A 16,575-nucleotide genomic window follows, 5' to 3' on the forward strand; every position below is an offset into this window, starting at 1 on the left:
TTCAGAATTCTACGAATTTACCCCCCAACTCCTGCAAATATTTTCTCGGCTGCTTCCACCCCGTAAAGCCCTTCCTGAAGACCGCTCGCCATCAGAGCGACTGCCGTACCCCTGCGCTGAGCGTCCGAGGGGAGGGGTGCCGTTAGTTCCAGCACCGCACCGCGCTCCCCAGCTGTCCCCGGGCTCCCTGCGCGGCAGCACCCGCCGGGGCGGCGCGGGGCCGGGCTGCCCGCTCCACCGCGGGGCGGGAGCGGCGGGGCCGGTTCGAAGAGGGCGCCGGCGGCGGCGCGGGCTGACGCGGGCTGTCATGTGAGCGGCCCCGCTCCCAGGGTTCAGTGTGGGCCTGCTTGCCCCACCCCGCCGCTCCGCCGCCTCCGTGCAGCTCAATAGGGGGAAGGAAAAAAAAAAAAAAAAAAAAAAAGGGGGGGGGGGAGGGAAAAAAAAAAAAGAAATGCGGGAGAGAGCAGGAAAAATAAGACGGGGAAAAATCCTCCCGTGAGGGACAGGTTTTGCTCGGGGGGAGAGACCAAACGGGCCTCTTTTTTTTTTTCTTTTCTCCCCCCGCTCCCCGTTCGCTGGAGAAGCCGAGAGGATTCAGCCGCCTGGAAACCTGATGTGAAAAAGCAGCACAAGGAGAGGGGAAAAAAAAAAAAAAAAAAGAAAGGAAAAAAAGGGGGGGGGCTTGGATTGGACCCCCCCGCCCCGGTGAGGGAGGAAGGACCCGCGGCGGCCGGAGGGCGAGGAGCTGCGGCGCCCGGCGAGCGAAGGGGACCCGACCTCCGCCGAGAGCCGCGGCTGGCGTGACCCCCTCGGCGCTTCAGCCCGTCGGCGCGGGGGGAGAGGCGAGGAAGAGACATTTTCCGATCCTCCCTGCCGAGGATTTGGGGAGGTTTCCGCGCCTGCAGCCCGTGCCTTTGGATCTAAAGAGGATTATTTTTTTTTTGGGGGTGGCACTGAAGCTGGATTTGTTCCTGTGCGTGCGGCGCGGGGGGGGGCATTACTGTTCCCTCTAGAGGAGCCGGCGGCCCGGCCGGGGGCGCGGAGATCCCCGCGGATCGCTCCGCATCGGGCCCTGCCGCCACCCCCCTCCGGGGAAAGGTGCGCTGAGGGGATCGGCGCGGGGCTGAGCGGGGGGGCGGGGGAGGAGAAGCAGCTGCAGCTGCCGGGGAGGAGGCCCGGCGGAGCAGCAGCAAAGTCATCGCCATCGGCCCCCCCTCGGCTGGCTCCGCGCTCGGCTCTCTCCATGTCTCTGGCTCTGGGCAGCGGCCGCCACAGCAGCGAGTAGGGGGGGAGGAGGAGGAGGAGGAGGAGGAAGAAGAAGGGAGCCCGGGAGAGTGCCTCCCTCCCTCCCTCCCTCCCCCCGGCAGCCCCGGCCGCCTCCCGTCCCCTCGCCCCGCGTCCCCTGCCTCCCCCTCCCCAAGATGGGCTGTTTAGGGAACAGCAAGACGGAGGATCAGCGCAACGAGGAGAAGGCGCAGCGGGAGGCCAACAAGAAGATCGAAAAGCAGCTGCAGAAGGACAAGCAGGTCTATAGGGCCACGCACCGGCTCCTCCTGCTGGGTAAGGGGGCCGCGGGCAGCGCGGCGCCGGGGCAGCGGGCCGGGGGCCGGCGGCCGTCCCCTCCCCGCCGGGGGGAGGGCGGCGGGGCCGCGCACCGGCCCCCTGCCCGGGCACGGGGAGGCCCGAGGGAGAGGTGGGGCCCGGGGGGAGCGGAGCTGCAGGGCCCACCCGTTCCGCGGGGCCGGGGGGCGGCCGGCGAGCCCGCTCCCGCCGGGGCCGCGGGGATCCGCTAGCGCCCGGGGAGGTGGGCCCGGGGGCGCCGAGGAGACCGGTGCGGTCCGGAGCAGCCTGCCGGGCTCCTCGGCCTGGCGGCGGCGGGGAGGTCTCGGGCACCACCCGGGGCGCCGCGGGAGGGGGGCCGGGGGCAGGCCCCGCAGGTATGGGGCTGCGGCTCGGGGCCGCTCTCCGCCCGCGGGGGCAGCGCCCCGCCGCCGGGGCAGAGGGGGGAGCCAGGCCGGGGCGGGGAGCGGGCCTCGGGGCCGGGCGTGAGGAGGTGGCCGGGATGCCGGGCCGGCCGCCGGCGAGGGGCGCGGGAGCGTCGGGCCCGAGGGGGAACCTGGGAGATAAACAGGGCAGGGCGCTGACAGGGGCCGCGGGCCTGCCCCGGGCGTGCGGAGCGGCGAGCAGCTGCCGCCGGGAAGGCCGGTCACCGCGGCCTGGCAGGAGCCGGGGGCCGGGCGGGGGAGGCGGCCGGGGCTCGGCCGGCCCGGGGCGCTCCCCTCGCCGGGGGCTGAGGCAGGGGTGCCGAGAAACGTGCGTCCAGGCCGGGGAGAGGAGGAAGAGGAAGGGAGGAAGTCGGGGAATCGTTTGGGGGAAACGGAGGGAGGATGTCGGTCCCGGAGGGAAGCGCGGCGGCCGGCGCTGGGGATGAGGGAGCTCCTGTGGCGGGGGGAGCAGCGGCAGGGCCGGGCTGGGAGCGGGCGGCCCGGCGGGTCTTGGGCACGTCCTCCGTCCCTCGGCAGGCTCGTTAGGCTTACTTCTGTCGCACCATTAATTAAGGCATCGCGCGTTTGGAGGGAGGGGAACGTTTGTAGCTTGGTTTCAGGTATTATTTCAGCGGTTAATTAAGGTTACCTGCATGTGTCATGTTTTTCAAGAGATACGTTTAGAAATGCAGGTTATGGCTTCAAGGAAGGGGAAGGTCCAAAAAGCGTTACCGGAGAGAACAAGAAATGTTTGTCAGACTCATTATTTCAAAGTATTTTAAAGTAGTGTTTTAAAATAAGATACAGTTACGAGATCTCGGTTGTTTTGGTCACGCTGAGGGACCGCTTGTGCATGTTGTGCAGGGGTTTTAGCGTGGAGCAGAGGCTAGGCCTCAGTGAGCCGACTCAGTTTTGGTGTGAAACAACCATAATTTGGAAGAAAAAAGAATTTTTGAAAGTTGTGAATTTGGAAGTGTACTCTTAGCCGTAAAATCTTCCAAATACTAATTTGAAGAAGGAGGCTTAACATAAATGGAGAATGACTGTGGGACTACAGCAGCACCTGCAGCACTGAGGAGTCTGCCAGGGCTCCAGCAGAAATCTTTTAACAGGATAATTTGGACTTCAGCTCTTGTGGAATGTCTTGGACTTCCAGATTTCCAGCTGAACATTACAGAGATACGTGGAAACCATTTCTCACCAGATGGGTTACTTTCATCAGAGGCAGAATTTCAGAAAAGAGAAACATGATGGGCTCGCCTGGATTTTCTTTCTGTTTTCTTTAGTTTTGGTGGCTGAAAAATAGGTACCTGTAGATAAAAATTTGCGGGTGTTTAGCGATGGCTGTAAGGTAATCCGTGTGCGTGTTTTAAAGTGATAGTTCAGCTGTTGCAGTTTCTAACGGTAGCTGTCATGAACTGTGGACAGTATAATACAAACTCACTGGTAAAAAATAAAAAAGCTCACATCCCTAATTATGTTACGTTTACTTTATAAGACGCGTGAAATAGAAAAACAAGTACTTGGGAAGTATTCTTAATATTTTCACATCATGTTCAAACAGCAACGAAGAAGAGCTGCTAGATATTCTAACGGGTTTATACTATTCTTTGTAGGCCCCACCGCTGTACACATGTTTGCCCTTTCTGCTACGAGCAGGCTCACTGAAATTAATGGAACTCTCCTTGGTGGTGAAGTTAAATGTATGTGTAATTGTTGGTAGGAATAGGGCCTTAATGAGTAGCCAAATAATAGAAATAGTCTTATTCAGAAATTTAGATGTAATACTTCATTTTGGTTCACTGGTGGTGTTTCTGATCCAGAGAACCCAGAAACGTCAATACCAAACTGTATGCGTTTATAGCAAAAGCAACAGCTATCTCCTCCCGTTCTTGGCCTAAGTGAAGTAAAGATTTTGGCTCCCAATGCTTATAAATATAAGATGTGATTTAGAGTTACAGCTGAAATTTTGCTATTAATTATTCTGAATGGAAATACGACTACAGCATATACCACTATTCCTGAATAATTCTTAGTTGTGAAGAGGACCCAGTCTCTATCTTAACCTGTGTTACTCATTCTTGATTAGTTTTGCCACCTATCTTCATTGCATGATGCAGTATGCCTGAAGAGACAGAGTGTGTATGTTATAAAATAGTAGTTTAGGGGAGAAATGGCGCTTGTATAAAGAGTTGTAGATAAAAACTGCTCTCTAAATGCTTACAAAACATCAGTGAGCAAGGAGAGGAAAAAGGAATAAGGCTCTGGTATTAAGATGGCAAAACATGCAAGCAGATTTTATGGAGAGAAGAGCAGGACTATTAGGAATTCATAGGGGGGAAGGAAAGGAAGGAGAAAGCAGAGGGGAATGCATTTGTCAGAAAATGAAAAATATAACTGCTAAAATACAGTTTTGAACGTGAGGCTCAAAATGGAGGCTTGTGCTGTCAGTGTGTGCTAGCAGAGACCTGGCATCCTATAAATACAAACTGTACCTCTGAGCCCATTCTGCCACAGACATACGTTTTCTGTTGTTCAGACATAGGCTAATGAGAAGAATAAACGAGTAGCCAGGAGACGCAAAGGGGAATCTTGCTAAATTTTGCCAGGTTATGATACTACTCTTGCGAAAATACGTTTGCTTTACATAGAAAGCTACCGATCTGGTAGCGTGGAGCAGCTCAATTAAATGCTGCTGTTCGAGTCTTTTTAGCGTGCATGGAAAAGCGGGTACTATAGGCGGATGGGTTGCCCTGTGCGCTGGCATCCGTGCAGCACCGCAGAAATAGCATACATCTACTTATGGAAACTGGAGTAAAGTGGAGTGGGTTTTTTGTACTGCAGGTATATAAGGGAATCAGAGGAGAGCTGCAGGGGGCTGTTTGGAGCATGCAGCCACAAAAGGTGGTCTTTGCGTCTCGTTGCGTATGTGATTGATTTGGAACGTGTAGAGAGGGTGGGAGGTTGCTTACAAGACACAAATTAGAGGAGGTTTCTGTAGTTTTGTGGGTGGAGGCTTAAAGGGGATGCCTTCCTTTTTCAGATGTGAGTATCCACGTATTTTATTTCTTGTGATTTAAGTTACAGTCTTTTAACTGGGTGATGATAACTGCAGCCAAACTTAAAATATTTTAAGGATCTAACAAAAATGCTTCAGTTTAGTATAGACTTCAGTCAGTCTTTCTCTCCATCAAATAGTAGTGACAAGGCAAGCAGATTTTCAAGTTCCCTATCTTGTTCTCTATAAAACGTTGAAGTTGTCCGTTTTCCTTCCAAACCCTGCAATCTGCTTTTAACGTTGACACTGGAAAAAGGACAGAGAAATGATCCAAGATTCAGATCTGACACATGACTTGAGCTGGGCATTTATTTTTAGCTACAACTGAAGTTTCCAGTGGCAATTATTTCTTTTTCTTTCACTTTTCACTCTTGCACTAAGAAAACCAACTTTCTCGATTTTACCCTGAAGAAAAAATTCTAGTGTGTCCCTTCATCACTCATGCTTCCTTCTGAAATTTATTTGCTTTCATTTTCTAGGTGCTGGTGAATCCGGTAAAAGCACAATAGTCAAACAAATGAGGATCTTGCATGTGAATGGATTTAATGCTGAGTAAGTGCATTTGTTTTTTCACTTTACAACCTACCTTGTGTCTGTGTGCTGCACAGTAGTCATTGCTGTTGCTTTATATCTTGATGTATTTTCCTCTTGCTACTGTTAGGACCTCTAGAATTTGGATGTGTATTTTTAGATGAGATTAATAGACGTTAACTTGAAGAAATCATACACCAATAATAAGTAAGAGCTAACGGTATAAAATGATTTATATCAAGGTTCAGTATAGCTGATTTGATTAAGGCTTAAGTTTTGTGGGTTTTTTTTTTTAAACTGCAGTTTCTTTCACAACATGGCTGACACTGATTTACCTCTGCTATAGCACATTGATTCATACTGCTGTAAACATGCCTCCTGTTAGTGTACAAAATGAATGCAATTTTCTTTATTTAGAGCAAGTAAGGCTTTTGTTTCTGTCTCCTCACAAAATGAGACTGTACTATGAATTTTGGGGGTAATAGGTCAGATTTTCTTCTCTCTTCTGTTGTGTTTGCTTGACCAGAGGTTTGTGTTAAATTATGTTTATAAAAGTTTTTCTTGTTTACACTTAAAATCTGTTCAATTATTTGATAGTTGTGAGGAAGGGGATGGCATTAAGATATAGAAAATGGAAATCTATTATTCCGTCTGAGAAAGATTTGTGTTTGCTAACTTTTCATCTAACCTTGCTAGGGAGTAGGAAGAGATTCTTCTGCATGTTAGTTTACGCTTGCAAGCATCTCTGTGTGTGTGTGTGCGTGTATACCAAAACCTGCTAAATTAATTCTAATTGAATTAAGCTGTTGGAATTTCAGAGCTTATTTTCTGTGTTTAATTTCTTTAGATTATATTACTGGTTTTGTCTTTCTTGTTTTCAAACATAATGTTTTTGTATTGGCATCCTCTAGCTTCTAGTAGTATCATCTATTTTGTGACTCCTGCCTGTTTGGGAAGATTAAGCTTTCACTAGTCTTTCCGTAGTTAATTCTTTAGTAAGAATGTCTGAGCTGAAAGTTTAGCCAAGGAGCCTGGACAATACTTCTTCCTAATCCCCAAATGCTAGTTCAGGATAAGGTACACAGTCTTTTGGAAGAAAGTTCAGACTGATTAGTAATACATTACATTCTGTGCTACATGTTTGTAGCTCCTCTTTATAGGGAATATTTTCTTTATCCAAGACAACTCTTTTTCTTAAGTGCCCAGTCCTGCATCCTGTTACTGCTGAGTTGTCCTGTTATTTTGGCTGCTCTTGTTACTAAAGACCTCTTAAAAGACTTGTGTGACTTAAAAGATTTGCGTAAGTTGACTTCAGTATAGCAGCTCTCAACATTAGGTGCTAAGAAAAAAGTTCATCAGTGAAAGTGGAAGTCAGGGATCCCTGGCACCTTTAAAAATATCAATCCATTTAACCAACACAGTTCTAAGTTTTCTAAGCAAACCGGTGTTCTTAAAGAGATGCTGCTGCTGTGTAATGAATGGTGTATTACATGGGTAGATAACCTTCTCAACCCTGCAAGCTGCATACCCAAATTTGTGCGAAACTGGGAGCCCAGAGACCCATTATACAAAGCCTGCAGAGCTGGGGAGGGACTGGGACACACTCTGGGATTTGCAACAGAGGTGCATTCCTCGACTATCTCACTTCGGTGTTGTACGTTGGGGCTGAGTTGAGCGTGCAGCTGGATTCCAGGGCAACATGGCAAATTTGGCCTCAGGAGCCTCTGCTGGCTTCTGCCTTCTCAGAGCAAGGGATTTGGACTACCTAGCAGCCCCATGCCAGCACAGCCCTGCTGCCAGTCACATAGCATACCCCAGTGTGTGAGCCACACTTGAATTGCTGGGGAGCTGCATGCAGCTCAGGAACCATAGGCTGTCCATCCCATGGCATATTGTCTTGCAGTCAATCCTTTGTGCTTGTCCTTTTGTGGGTGTATGTATTGGAACATTCAGGTGCATAAAATATCAAATTAAAAAGTGGTATGTATAAAATGTACAAGAAATAAGTTATAATGCATCTAGTTTTAGGTTTTTGTTGCCCAAAATAATCAGTAGATCGTAACATACACTTTACATGGGGGAGAAGGCTGTTTTTCAGTGTTTTGAAGTTCTTGCAAGTTAGACATTAGTCCTGAAGTAACTTGTATTTTCTTCGAAGTAACTAACTGTTCCCTACATTGTCCTGCTTTCCCTGCTATCCTTTTTGCCCGATTCATTCCCTTTCTGCCCTACTTACCTTGTGGAAAAATGTTGTGGGATTCACCTAATGAGAGAGAGAGCATGGAGGTTTTTTGGAAGAGTAGGAAAAGTAAAGCATTATATCTCTTAATGTTCTTATTGGTCGTTCTAGAACATAAACTTGTTTGCATACAACACCACAGCTGATGTGATGAATAACACCAGAGAGGTTGTGAAAACTGTAGTATGCTGGAGATGAAGAGACATTTTTTAGTGTTAGTGTCCATGTACATAACTGTAGTTTTGAATTACTTCTGTTGATGGGGCTTATTCATGTGGCTTGAAAGAAATGCAGTTTAAAGCCCTGTCTAAAACTAGTTTGCCTTTGATTTGGTTGCCCTGTGATAATTGATGTTTGAAGCAGAAAGAGGATACCTGTTACAAAAGGTGTCTAATGTGCTACGAATAAGGGAATTGAAAGTTTTTCTTTAGTGTTACTCAAATACTCTTCTTAATTTCTGGTGACTAAACAGGATATCCAGTGCTAAATCTACTAGCTTCCTTCAGTGAGTGTGGTGGTTTTTCGCTTTGTTTTTAGGATTCTGCTGCTAAACAGGTGAAGGGACAGTTGTCATGTGCATGTAGGTTAATTGGCCTCATGTAGAGTTGTAGCATTTAACAAGGCGAAATCTATGTAGTTCTACAAAACTAGGAAAAATTTCCTCTGGGATTCCAATCCTTGATTGCTTTAGCTAATTAATTATTTGAGGCACTGTATGGAATCAAGTGTTCCAGGTAATTAATATGCTTAATAGTTAACAATGCTAAGGTGAATTTGAAGGTGGTTAAGGTTCTAGCCAAGTTAACTACAGTAAAGACTGTTTAAAAATTTTTCAATTTTTATAATCTGTAGCTGAGTTAGAGACAAATTTTTTTTGTGTGTGTGTGTTCCTGTTGTGAAGGTGTTATGTGGGAAGTAACTGTGCTGTGGCATTGGTAAGCGGAGTAGAATATTGGAGAAGCAAGGCATGGTCTACAGCACAGGTTTTTCTGGATGGAGTTTTTGAAAGGGCTTAGCCCGCTTCCAGCTCTTGCAGAAGAGCTTCAGTTGGCTGTGCTATCAATTGACGTCTTCCTACAGCAATTTCATAAGTAATGGGAGTGTGGCTTCCCCACAGTATTCTTCCAGTGTGCCTCATCTTTAACGTGGAAGAGCTGCATTTTAAGCATAATGAAGACTCCATATCAACCAAATTCTCTACTCTTTGCATTACTGCCAACAACAGAGCCCCTTGTTATGTAGAAAGGGTTTAAATTTGACTTGTAATAGCAGGAAGCCTGTGACTTCCCTTCCTTTCCTTCCCTCGCTCCTCAACACTTCAGCTGTCTTTTCATGAGGCTGTTCCAGAGGACTAGGTCTCTCCTGTTGCATACTGCATTTTGTGAGCATCTACTGATAAAGTGGAGCTAAAACCTTCTCTTCTTGACTGTGCAGAAGTTGAGATGCCAATCTTTATGAACCAGAAAGGATTAAAAATGGGAAAGGGAGGACAGGAGGAGTAAGGAATATAGTTGGAAGAATTAATGTAAATGTATGATTCAGGTTGAAGAGGAAAAAAAAAAACCTCTTTTCTGTGTTATCTTGGGGCTGGGGTTCTTTGCTTCTAAGACGATGGCCTTTCACTGACTTTTATTTTAAAGTCATCTTTCCCCTCTGTGATCACTGTGGGTTTGGCTGACAGACCCTAAGGAGAGGGTCATTGTCATGCATGATTTTAGCAAGTGGGAAATTGGCAAGGGTGATAGACAATTTTGAAGCGTCATGGGAAAAACTAGGACAAGCAGAAATATTTAGATAGAAATAAATTGTTGAAATGTGACTTACGACATCCACTACAAAGATTGACAAATAAGGGGAATGTGCCTTTGTGATTAGTAAGTTTGGATAGTATTTATGATTCAGGAAGTCTTGAGATTATAGAGAATTTCAGATAACGCTTCTCAGCCTCAGTTTGCCAAATGACGTTGTATAATGATGACTTTATTTCTTAAACTGGTATGTTGAAATGTTGAATAGGAGTTTGTATACTTACCAAATCTGTTAATGATGATGGCAGAAGCAGAACTGAATAGCTTTATTTTCAAGACTTAGATGACAAATATGTTTGCATTTCTCTTGTACTTTTAAAAATTATTTTCTCTTAGCTGGGAAGTTAAGAAAGCCAAGTCGCCCTCTTATAGGTTTGGAACTTTTTCTCTTTTCTCACCTAGATTTAGTAGTTTGTGAGGAAGGGGAAGTAGTCATTGATGCTTTCTGATCTTTTCTTTATACATTTCATCCACCAAAAGTTGAACTGCAGTACCACCATTATTTCACATAAACGAGTAAATGATGTTACCTAGTCACATTGGTCAGTGTCAATCTCTTTTGTGACTGAAATGACTTCTCTCTCAGTAACTTTACTCTTCTGCTATCTGATACTGTGTTTTGTTTTTTTAACTTTGGTCTTTTTATGTGTGTGATTCTACGGGAGGGAAGTTAATGTTATGAGTGAGGAAAAAGTATAATATTTTTAACTATGTCTTTTAAAATAATGAATTCCCTCCTAATGGCTAATATTAGTTTGTATACACAAACGTTATTGCTCTGTTTTTATAGTTCCTTTAGATTTGTGTACCAATACCATGTTTTTAGAATGGTCACATCAGTTCCTTGCCAAGAAACAAACTGACTTTATTGTATTTTACTCTACTGGCAACAAAAATAATTTTTTCCTGGTGTTTGAATAACATTGAAAATTGGAGGGGGGGGGCTTGGTGTGTGTGATTTCCCTCCCCCCCCTCTTCTTTCTGTCTTTGCATCATAGTGTATATTGGAAGGCTTCTGCAGATTTGAGGCAGAGAGCTTTTTTTTTTTTTTCTCAGCTCCTGTTCCAGGACACAGACGAGGTGTTGCTGTGCTGGAAAATTTGTGTGTACATGTCTGTTCAAGACTATCAAAAGTTCCATTCCAGCTGAACAACTAGCTACGGGTTTTGATCAAAATTTGTGCCGTAGAACATAAAGTGAAGGTGTGGGCGGAGAGGGGAGCAGGATATGTATTTCAGTCTATTTTAGGTCTTTTCCTAAGAACTGACACAGCTGTATAATTGAGTTTTGTCAATAGACAAGAATATACCAACAGCACATAAATACTATGATTAATAACTGAATGCTGCATATAGCTTGTAAAAGTTTATGCAAAATGTTTATGCAAGTTAAATATAACTTCCATCAACTTGAAAGAAATGGGAGGTAATATCTGGTGATGTTAAACAACCTAAGCAAACAATAAATTCCTTAATTGTTAGGATGTTTAATGTTATGTTTACGTGCTTGAAATTATCTTTTCTTTGGAAATACTTTTATTTCTACAAAGGGGAAAATTCCATTCTGTGAAAAAGTAAACTCAATTAAGCAGCATTAATATTTCGTTATGTTATAAAGAAAAAAGGAAAAAAAAGTTCCCAGTTTTTGGGTTTTTCAAATTTCTTGTGGTATCTTGCCCTAAGATATGAGACATTCTCCATTAGGAACGTGTGTAAATGTTTTGCATTTAAATCTACTACTCAGGTGTGATTTTAAATATTGTCAGATGAGTTTTCAGAAAATTCTGACAGGTTATACCTACACTGGGCCTTATTTGGCAAAGAGCATTAACATACTGTGGTGCTGAATATTCTAATAGGCAATGGAATAACTCCTTTACCTTGCTCAGAGGCATTCTGAAATCAAGCCATTAAAATATTTCCATGTGCATGTGAAGGGAAATTTCTTTTTCAGGGTGCAAAATGATGTTATTTAGGTTCCTGAAAGTATCACAGAAAAGCGATGCATGAAGGAATCTAAAAGTTTAAAAAGCTGGGTAGTTCTGTCTGTTTTTAGATGCTCGTGGCAGGCTCAGGCTAACCATAAGTGGAGAGATGACAACACAGTATTGAAAGAAAGCATAGACTTTCATTTTTACATTATGCTTTATTTTCAACTGCCTGTTTTGTGTATTTGCTTTGTCAAGAAACTCTTACTTAGGTAAAAGAAGGAAAGTGAGAATTGAACATAAAAATGTCGTTATTTTTATAATTGCATGGGAAACAAAGTGTTGCTCATAGCAGAGCATGCATCTTATCTGCATTTACAGGTTGGTGGGAAATGTTGAATTCTCCTAGCAAAGCAATATTTAAACTACCAGTTTTATGTTGTTGCACGTTGAGAGCTCTCTGTCCTCTGAATTACTGTTTCTGGCCTTGCAACTTGACATTTGTGCCTTCAGTTAAATATTTCAATTTTCTGATTTAAAACAACAACAACAACAACAAAACCAATAGTAAACTCATCCCTTAAGCTAAATTTGCGTATGTTGCAGACATGATTTGGCATGTAAAGAGACTGGCCAAAAATATGGCAGTAGTTTTATTTGTTTTGAGGTTTAAATTTCACAAAAGCTTTTTCAGTATGCCTAAGCAGCTATCAACCTAGTAGAAAGCTTTATAGTTAGAGTTGTAGAGAGCTTGGAGGGTAATAACTATGAATAGTGGAATAAGCATGAGTGATGTAATCTGAGAAGCAAAAGAGAGAGACAGAAGAGAGCTTAAGACTTAACTATGTGGAAAACATTGTGAATGGGTCTGGGAGGATTTTGACTTTTGATTGTAGATGTGGGATTTTATCCATTAGTTTTGGTAAAAACAAACAAATGAAAATAAACCCTGTTTTACAAAATTTACAAGTTTCCTTTTACCTTTTCAAAACATAAAATAAACTGTTCTGTGGGTAGCTGAGCTAATGAAGTCTGATTTCTGTAACTTGTTCTGTGTCTCCCAACTCTTTCTGCAGTAGTCCCTCCCAGTCCCCTACAGCATCTGCAGTTCCTCCCCACGGGACCCATAGCTTTCCAATTATCTCCTGTTTCCTCCAACCGATGCAGTCCTCGTTCTAGTCCATAGCCCTGATGTTCCCTGCAAATTGACCCCTAAGTACTCTTGAATCTTCCTGTCCTTTATCTTTATTTTTTTCTGCTTTTCCTGCTACCTGGACAAAGTCAGCATGTGCTGTGGCTGGTGGAGATCTACATGAACTCTTCCTGCTTTTCCTCATTGGAGCACTAATTCTGGTCTCTCTTCTACTCAACCTCTGATCTTCATTTCTGGAAATTAATCTCTGCAACAGCAACCCTCCTTCAAGTTTGGTTGAAGTTGGACAACAGTATCTGAGAGAGAGTGAGACTGAGAGAAAACAGCTAAAAAAAGTCCTACTTTTCCTCAATTCACTCTGAATATTTTTTGAAGTATTTTTAATCTGCACATTCATGAGTTAAAGTAGAAGTGGTGTGTTTTTCTCCATTTTCTTATCTTAAGCAAACATCTACTAGTATAAGCCAATCTATCATATTCTATTTAACTTGTTATTTAATAAATCACAAACTACATTAAATACCCCCAAAAAAAGCTTTAGATAACTTCAAAAATATAGCTCTGTATGGAGACTATTAAATATATATCTATATTCCACACTTCAGTGTCCTTTCTGAAAAAAATTCAGTGTATCAGGTTTTCCCCAACTCTTCTCAAGAATTAGACCTGCAGCGTGATTACCTTTTCTCTAGCCAGTGTTATGGAATCAGTATTATGTGAAGAATTTTCTTCTGTAGTATCTCACTGGATTTCTTCTTGTCCTGTATATTTTGGATGGGCAAACTGACCAGTACTCTGATTTCCCCAGTAAAAAATGGTTTACTGATTTATCCAGATGGATGCTTGAATTACTTTATATATGATCAGAATACTTTTTATCATCATAAGCTCATGGAAGGTTACCTTTTTGGTATTAAAACTATACCTTCACATTATTGCAGTCCCTGAAGATTCCCCTTACTTGATTACATAGCTACGTTTTATCTGTTGCCAGTCATTCCAGCTGGGGAATTTTTTTCAATTTCATTATGTTAAAACCTAGTGTGTTTGTCCCATAAGATATAATTCATTATTAATAAATGCTGTCCCTTTCTCAGCTCCTTCTAGCAATCTAGATATGAGTGTTATTTCTTGTTCCTGTTTCTTAGGTTGCTGGGCTACCTGCGTTGTAATGGTCTCTGTGGGATAGGTTCAGTAAGAGCAAAGATGTGTCCTGTTGTTTCTCTTCTCTTGGGCTGGGGGAACAGGTTTGTGGGGTTCTGAGGGATTTTTTAAAAATGAAAAACACTACTCTTGTTCCAGTTTTGTAAGCATCCTTCCTGAGCGTCTCCTAGATCAAGGCAGGCGTAGCTGATGCTTTGAAGTATAATCCAGCAGGCAAATTTATCTCTATCTTTATTTTTAGATATATCATGCGTTTGTATATTAGGATTGCCCAAGTCCCAGCTCTGATGAAGATCTGAGATACAGAAATTGTTCAGCTTAATCTTGGTCAGTCAAAGCGCTCAGGTTGAAATGAAGGAATTTCCACTGATGAGGGTTTTTTTTTTAACATGTAACTTGAATCCTGATGTCAGATATAATATGCCCTCCATTTTACTTTGACAGTTGAATCTTGAGTTCCTAGTAAATGCAAGAGTATTTAGGATACAGGGCAAGTGTAACTGCACCAGCTTTTAATAGTTATTTCCACAACTGTACTCTAATGTAAACATGCAGTTAATTAGAATTATTTGTTTACAGCTGAGCTTGCTTGCTTACTTAGAAACAGCAATACACTGAGGTATGTTTTTGACAGCTAAGGGGCAAAATTACCCGCTTTTTGAGGAATGTAGTAGTGGAATGCCTTGATGAGATGTTCTGTTTTAAGGTGTTTGCTATTACAAACATGCATGAGAAAGCTTGTGACCTTCTCTATTAGCTACCTGTTGCTGACTGTATTCTCCAAAGGGCTATTTAATAAGCCATTGTGTTCACTTGTCTTTTTAGTTAAGGCACCAGAAAATAATCATCTCTCCCAGCTGCACCCTTGTAGCCTCCCAAGAGTGGTGGGTGAACTAATGGAGCAGGCAGAGGTATGCTGTATTTCCTTCTGAGGTTTAGTGTAGTCCCAGGAGACGTTACATTTAGCCTTGAATGGCAACTTCACAGCTAGCTGGAGGATTTACTATTGCCTTCTTAAACATTGTGATTTAAATACTCTCTTCCTGTCTGTAGGTCTACGTGCATAGATACACTTTTGTTTCCTTCAAGTTAAGACATTTTTATTCTGTTTTGCCAATACAATTATCTATATAATATAAATGTTCATATTAATTAGAAAATGTTGCAAGGAAATGGGTATCAGTGAAGTAAGTTTCTTCCTTAAGTTTGTAATGAAGAAGGATGTCTTGCGCATATCTTGCTTTTTTTTTCTTTTTTTTAATAGATAAAAATGTGTAATGGGACACTTAGCACAGTAAGTTCAGAAAACTGTGTGTAATACCTGTTTTAACCCTGATAATTTAAATAACTTAAAAATAAATATGCTAGCTAAATTTGATTTAACGTGGCATTACTGTGGAAAAATTAAACCAACTGGTTTCATTAATTTTAACTTAATTGCATAACAGTGATGGGCATAGCTTCACATATTTTGTGTTGCTTTTAACAGTTTAAGACCATTTAAGATAAAGATGAAAACTTAAAGTTGTAATAACTTTTTTTTTAAATAAGCAGAAGATAATAATAAGGACGTAGCCATTTGCTGAAAAGATTTTATTAAGTACCTTTTATTTAATTTTTTTTGTCTTCTGAAATGGGAATATAATCACAGCACTGCATTATTCATGGAAAAAACTATAAGCACAATGCAAACTGAGGAAATTTATTTTTTCTTTAAAGGAGTGAGAAAACTGAAAGGAGAAAGGCTCAGTTGTACTCAGGGTTCTCGGGAAAGCTAATAATACTCTGACCCAATCTACTACACAAGCCCCAAGTCCATATGCAGTTCAGAAAGAGCAGCTCTAGTTCTGTCCTGGCCTGTATTTTCTACACTTCCAAATATTTGACAAAACAGTTGCAGAGGTCAGTGTCAGTAAGAATTTTAAGTTTTCTGATACTTTGTCTCAATGTATTTTGCAGCAAGCATGTTATACAACTTTCTGGAAGATTTGCTTTATGGGGTTGTTTGGGGTTTTTTGTTGTTAAATTTCTATAGTGTAGGAAGTTAATGAATTTTCAGTACTGGGTTTTGAAGCATACAAAAATAGATGCCTGTAAATTAGATGCAACCTTTTACTTTTGGTATGTAAAAATGATTAATGTTGTTTCAAAATAGTTACTCATAGGAACACATTCTGCTTATGCTGAACATTGTAGATAAAAATACGTTCCATAACTTACACATAAGAGACTTAAAAATTGCAAATGTAACTATTTTGCCTTTTAGTTTTTTGAATTGAAATTGGGAGGGAACTGCGTCACTGGACTCTAATTTCACCAAGCTACTGGGAACTTGGGATGCTTCATACCTGCTCTGTGTTTTGCCTTCACTTAATTGGACAGTCTTCATTTTATGTAATTGCATCTTATGCAATCGTATGTTTACTTTCCTTATGTTTATCACTGAAGAACTTCACAGCGTTCTGTTACCTCAATATCTTTTTGACACTACTGGCAAATAAGGGGCTAGAAAAAAGTAAAAAAGACTGAGTTTAGTAAAGCATTTCTGCTTATTTTGCACAATCGTAGGAAGTCAGAAAAAACACTTTGAAATAATGTAGGCAACATACTGTCTGGCTTTTTTCCTCACAATTTTATTCATACTTTGGAAACATAAAAAGAGTTGTCCAAAAGAGGGAGGGAAGGAGAAGGGAAAGTACATAGAAGTGAT

At 42.6% G+C, this 16,575-nt stretch overlaps 1 protein-coding gene across 7 annotated transcripts in view; it reads left to right on the top strand.

Moving 5' to 3' along the window:
- The first annotated feature begins 339 nt into the window (after positions 1 to 339).
- GNAS (GNAS complex locus) overlaps positions 340 to 16,575 on the top strand; it is a 102,108-nt gene continuing 85,872 nt past the window's right edge. For 4 of the 7 annotated variants that reach the window (XM_075166613.1, XM_075166616.1, XM_075166614.1 and 1 more), the window contains exons 1-3: positions 340 to 1,560; positions 3,602 to 3,688; positions 5,523 to 5,595. In XM_075166613.1, the coding sequence (XP_075022714.1) occupies positions 1,422 to 1,560; positions 3,602 to 3,688; positions 5,523 to 5,595 (299 nt within the window). In that variant the 5' untranslated portion in view covers positions 340 to 1,421. Of the gene's footprint in view, positions 1,561 to 3,601; positions 3,689 to 5,522; positions 5,596 to 14,690; positions 14,777 to 16,575 lie in introns of those variants that run through there. The other 3 variants (XM_075166615.1, XM_075166617.1, XM_075166620.1) reach the window with 2 other exon arrangements.

The sequence above is a fragment of the Calonectris borealis genome, chromosome 17, assembly GCF_964195595.1.
Source record: "Calonectris borealis chromosome 17, bCalBor7.hap1.2, whole genome shotgun sequence".
Classification (NCBI taxonomy): domain Eukaryota; kingdom Metazoa; phylum Chordata; class Aves; order Procellariiformes; family Procellariidae; genus Calonectris; species Calonectris borealis.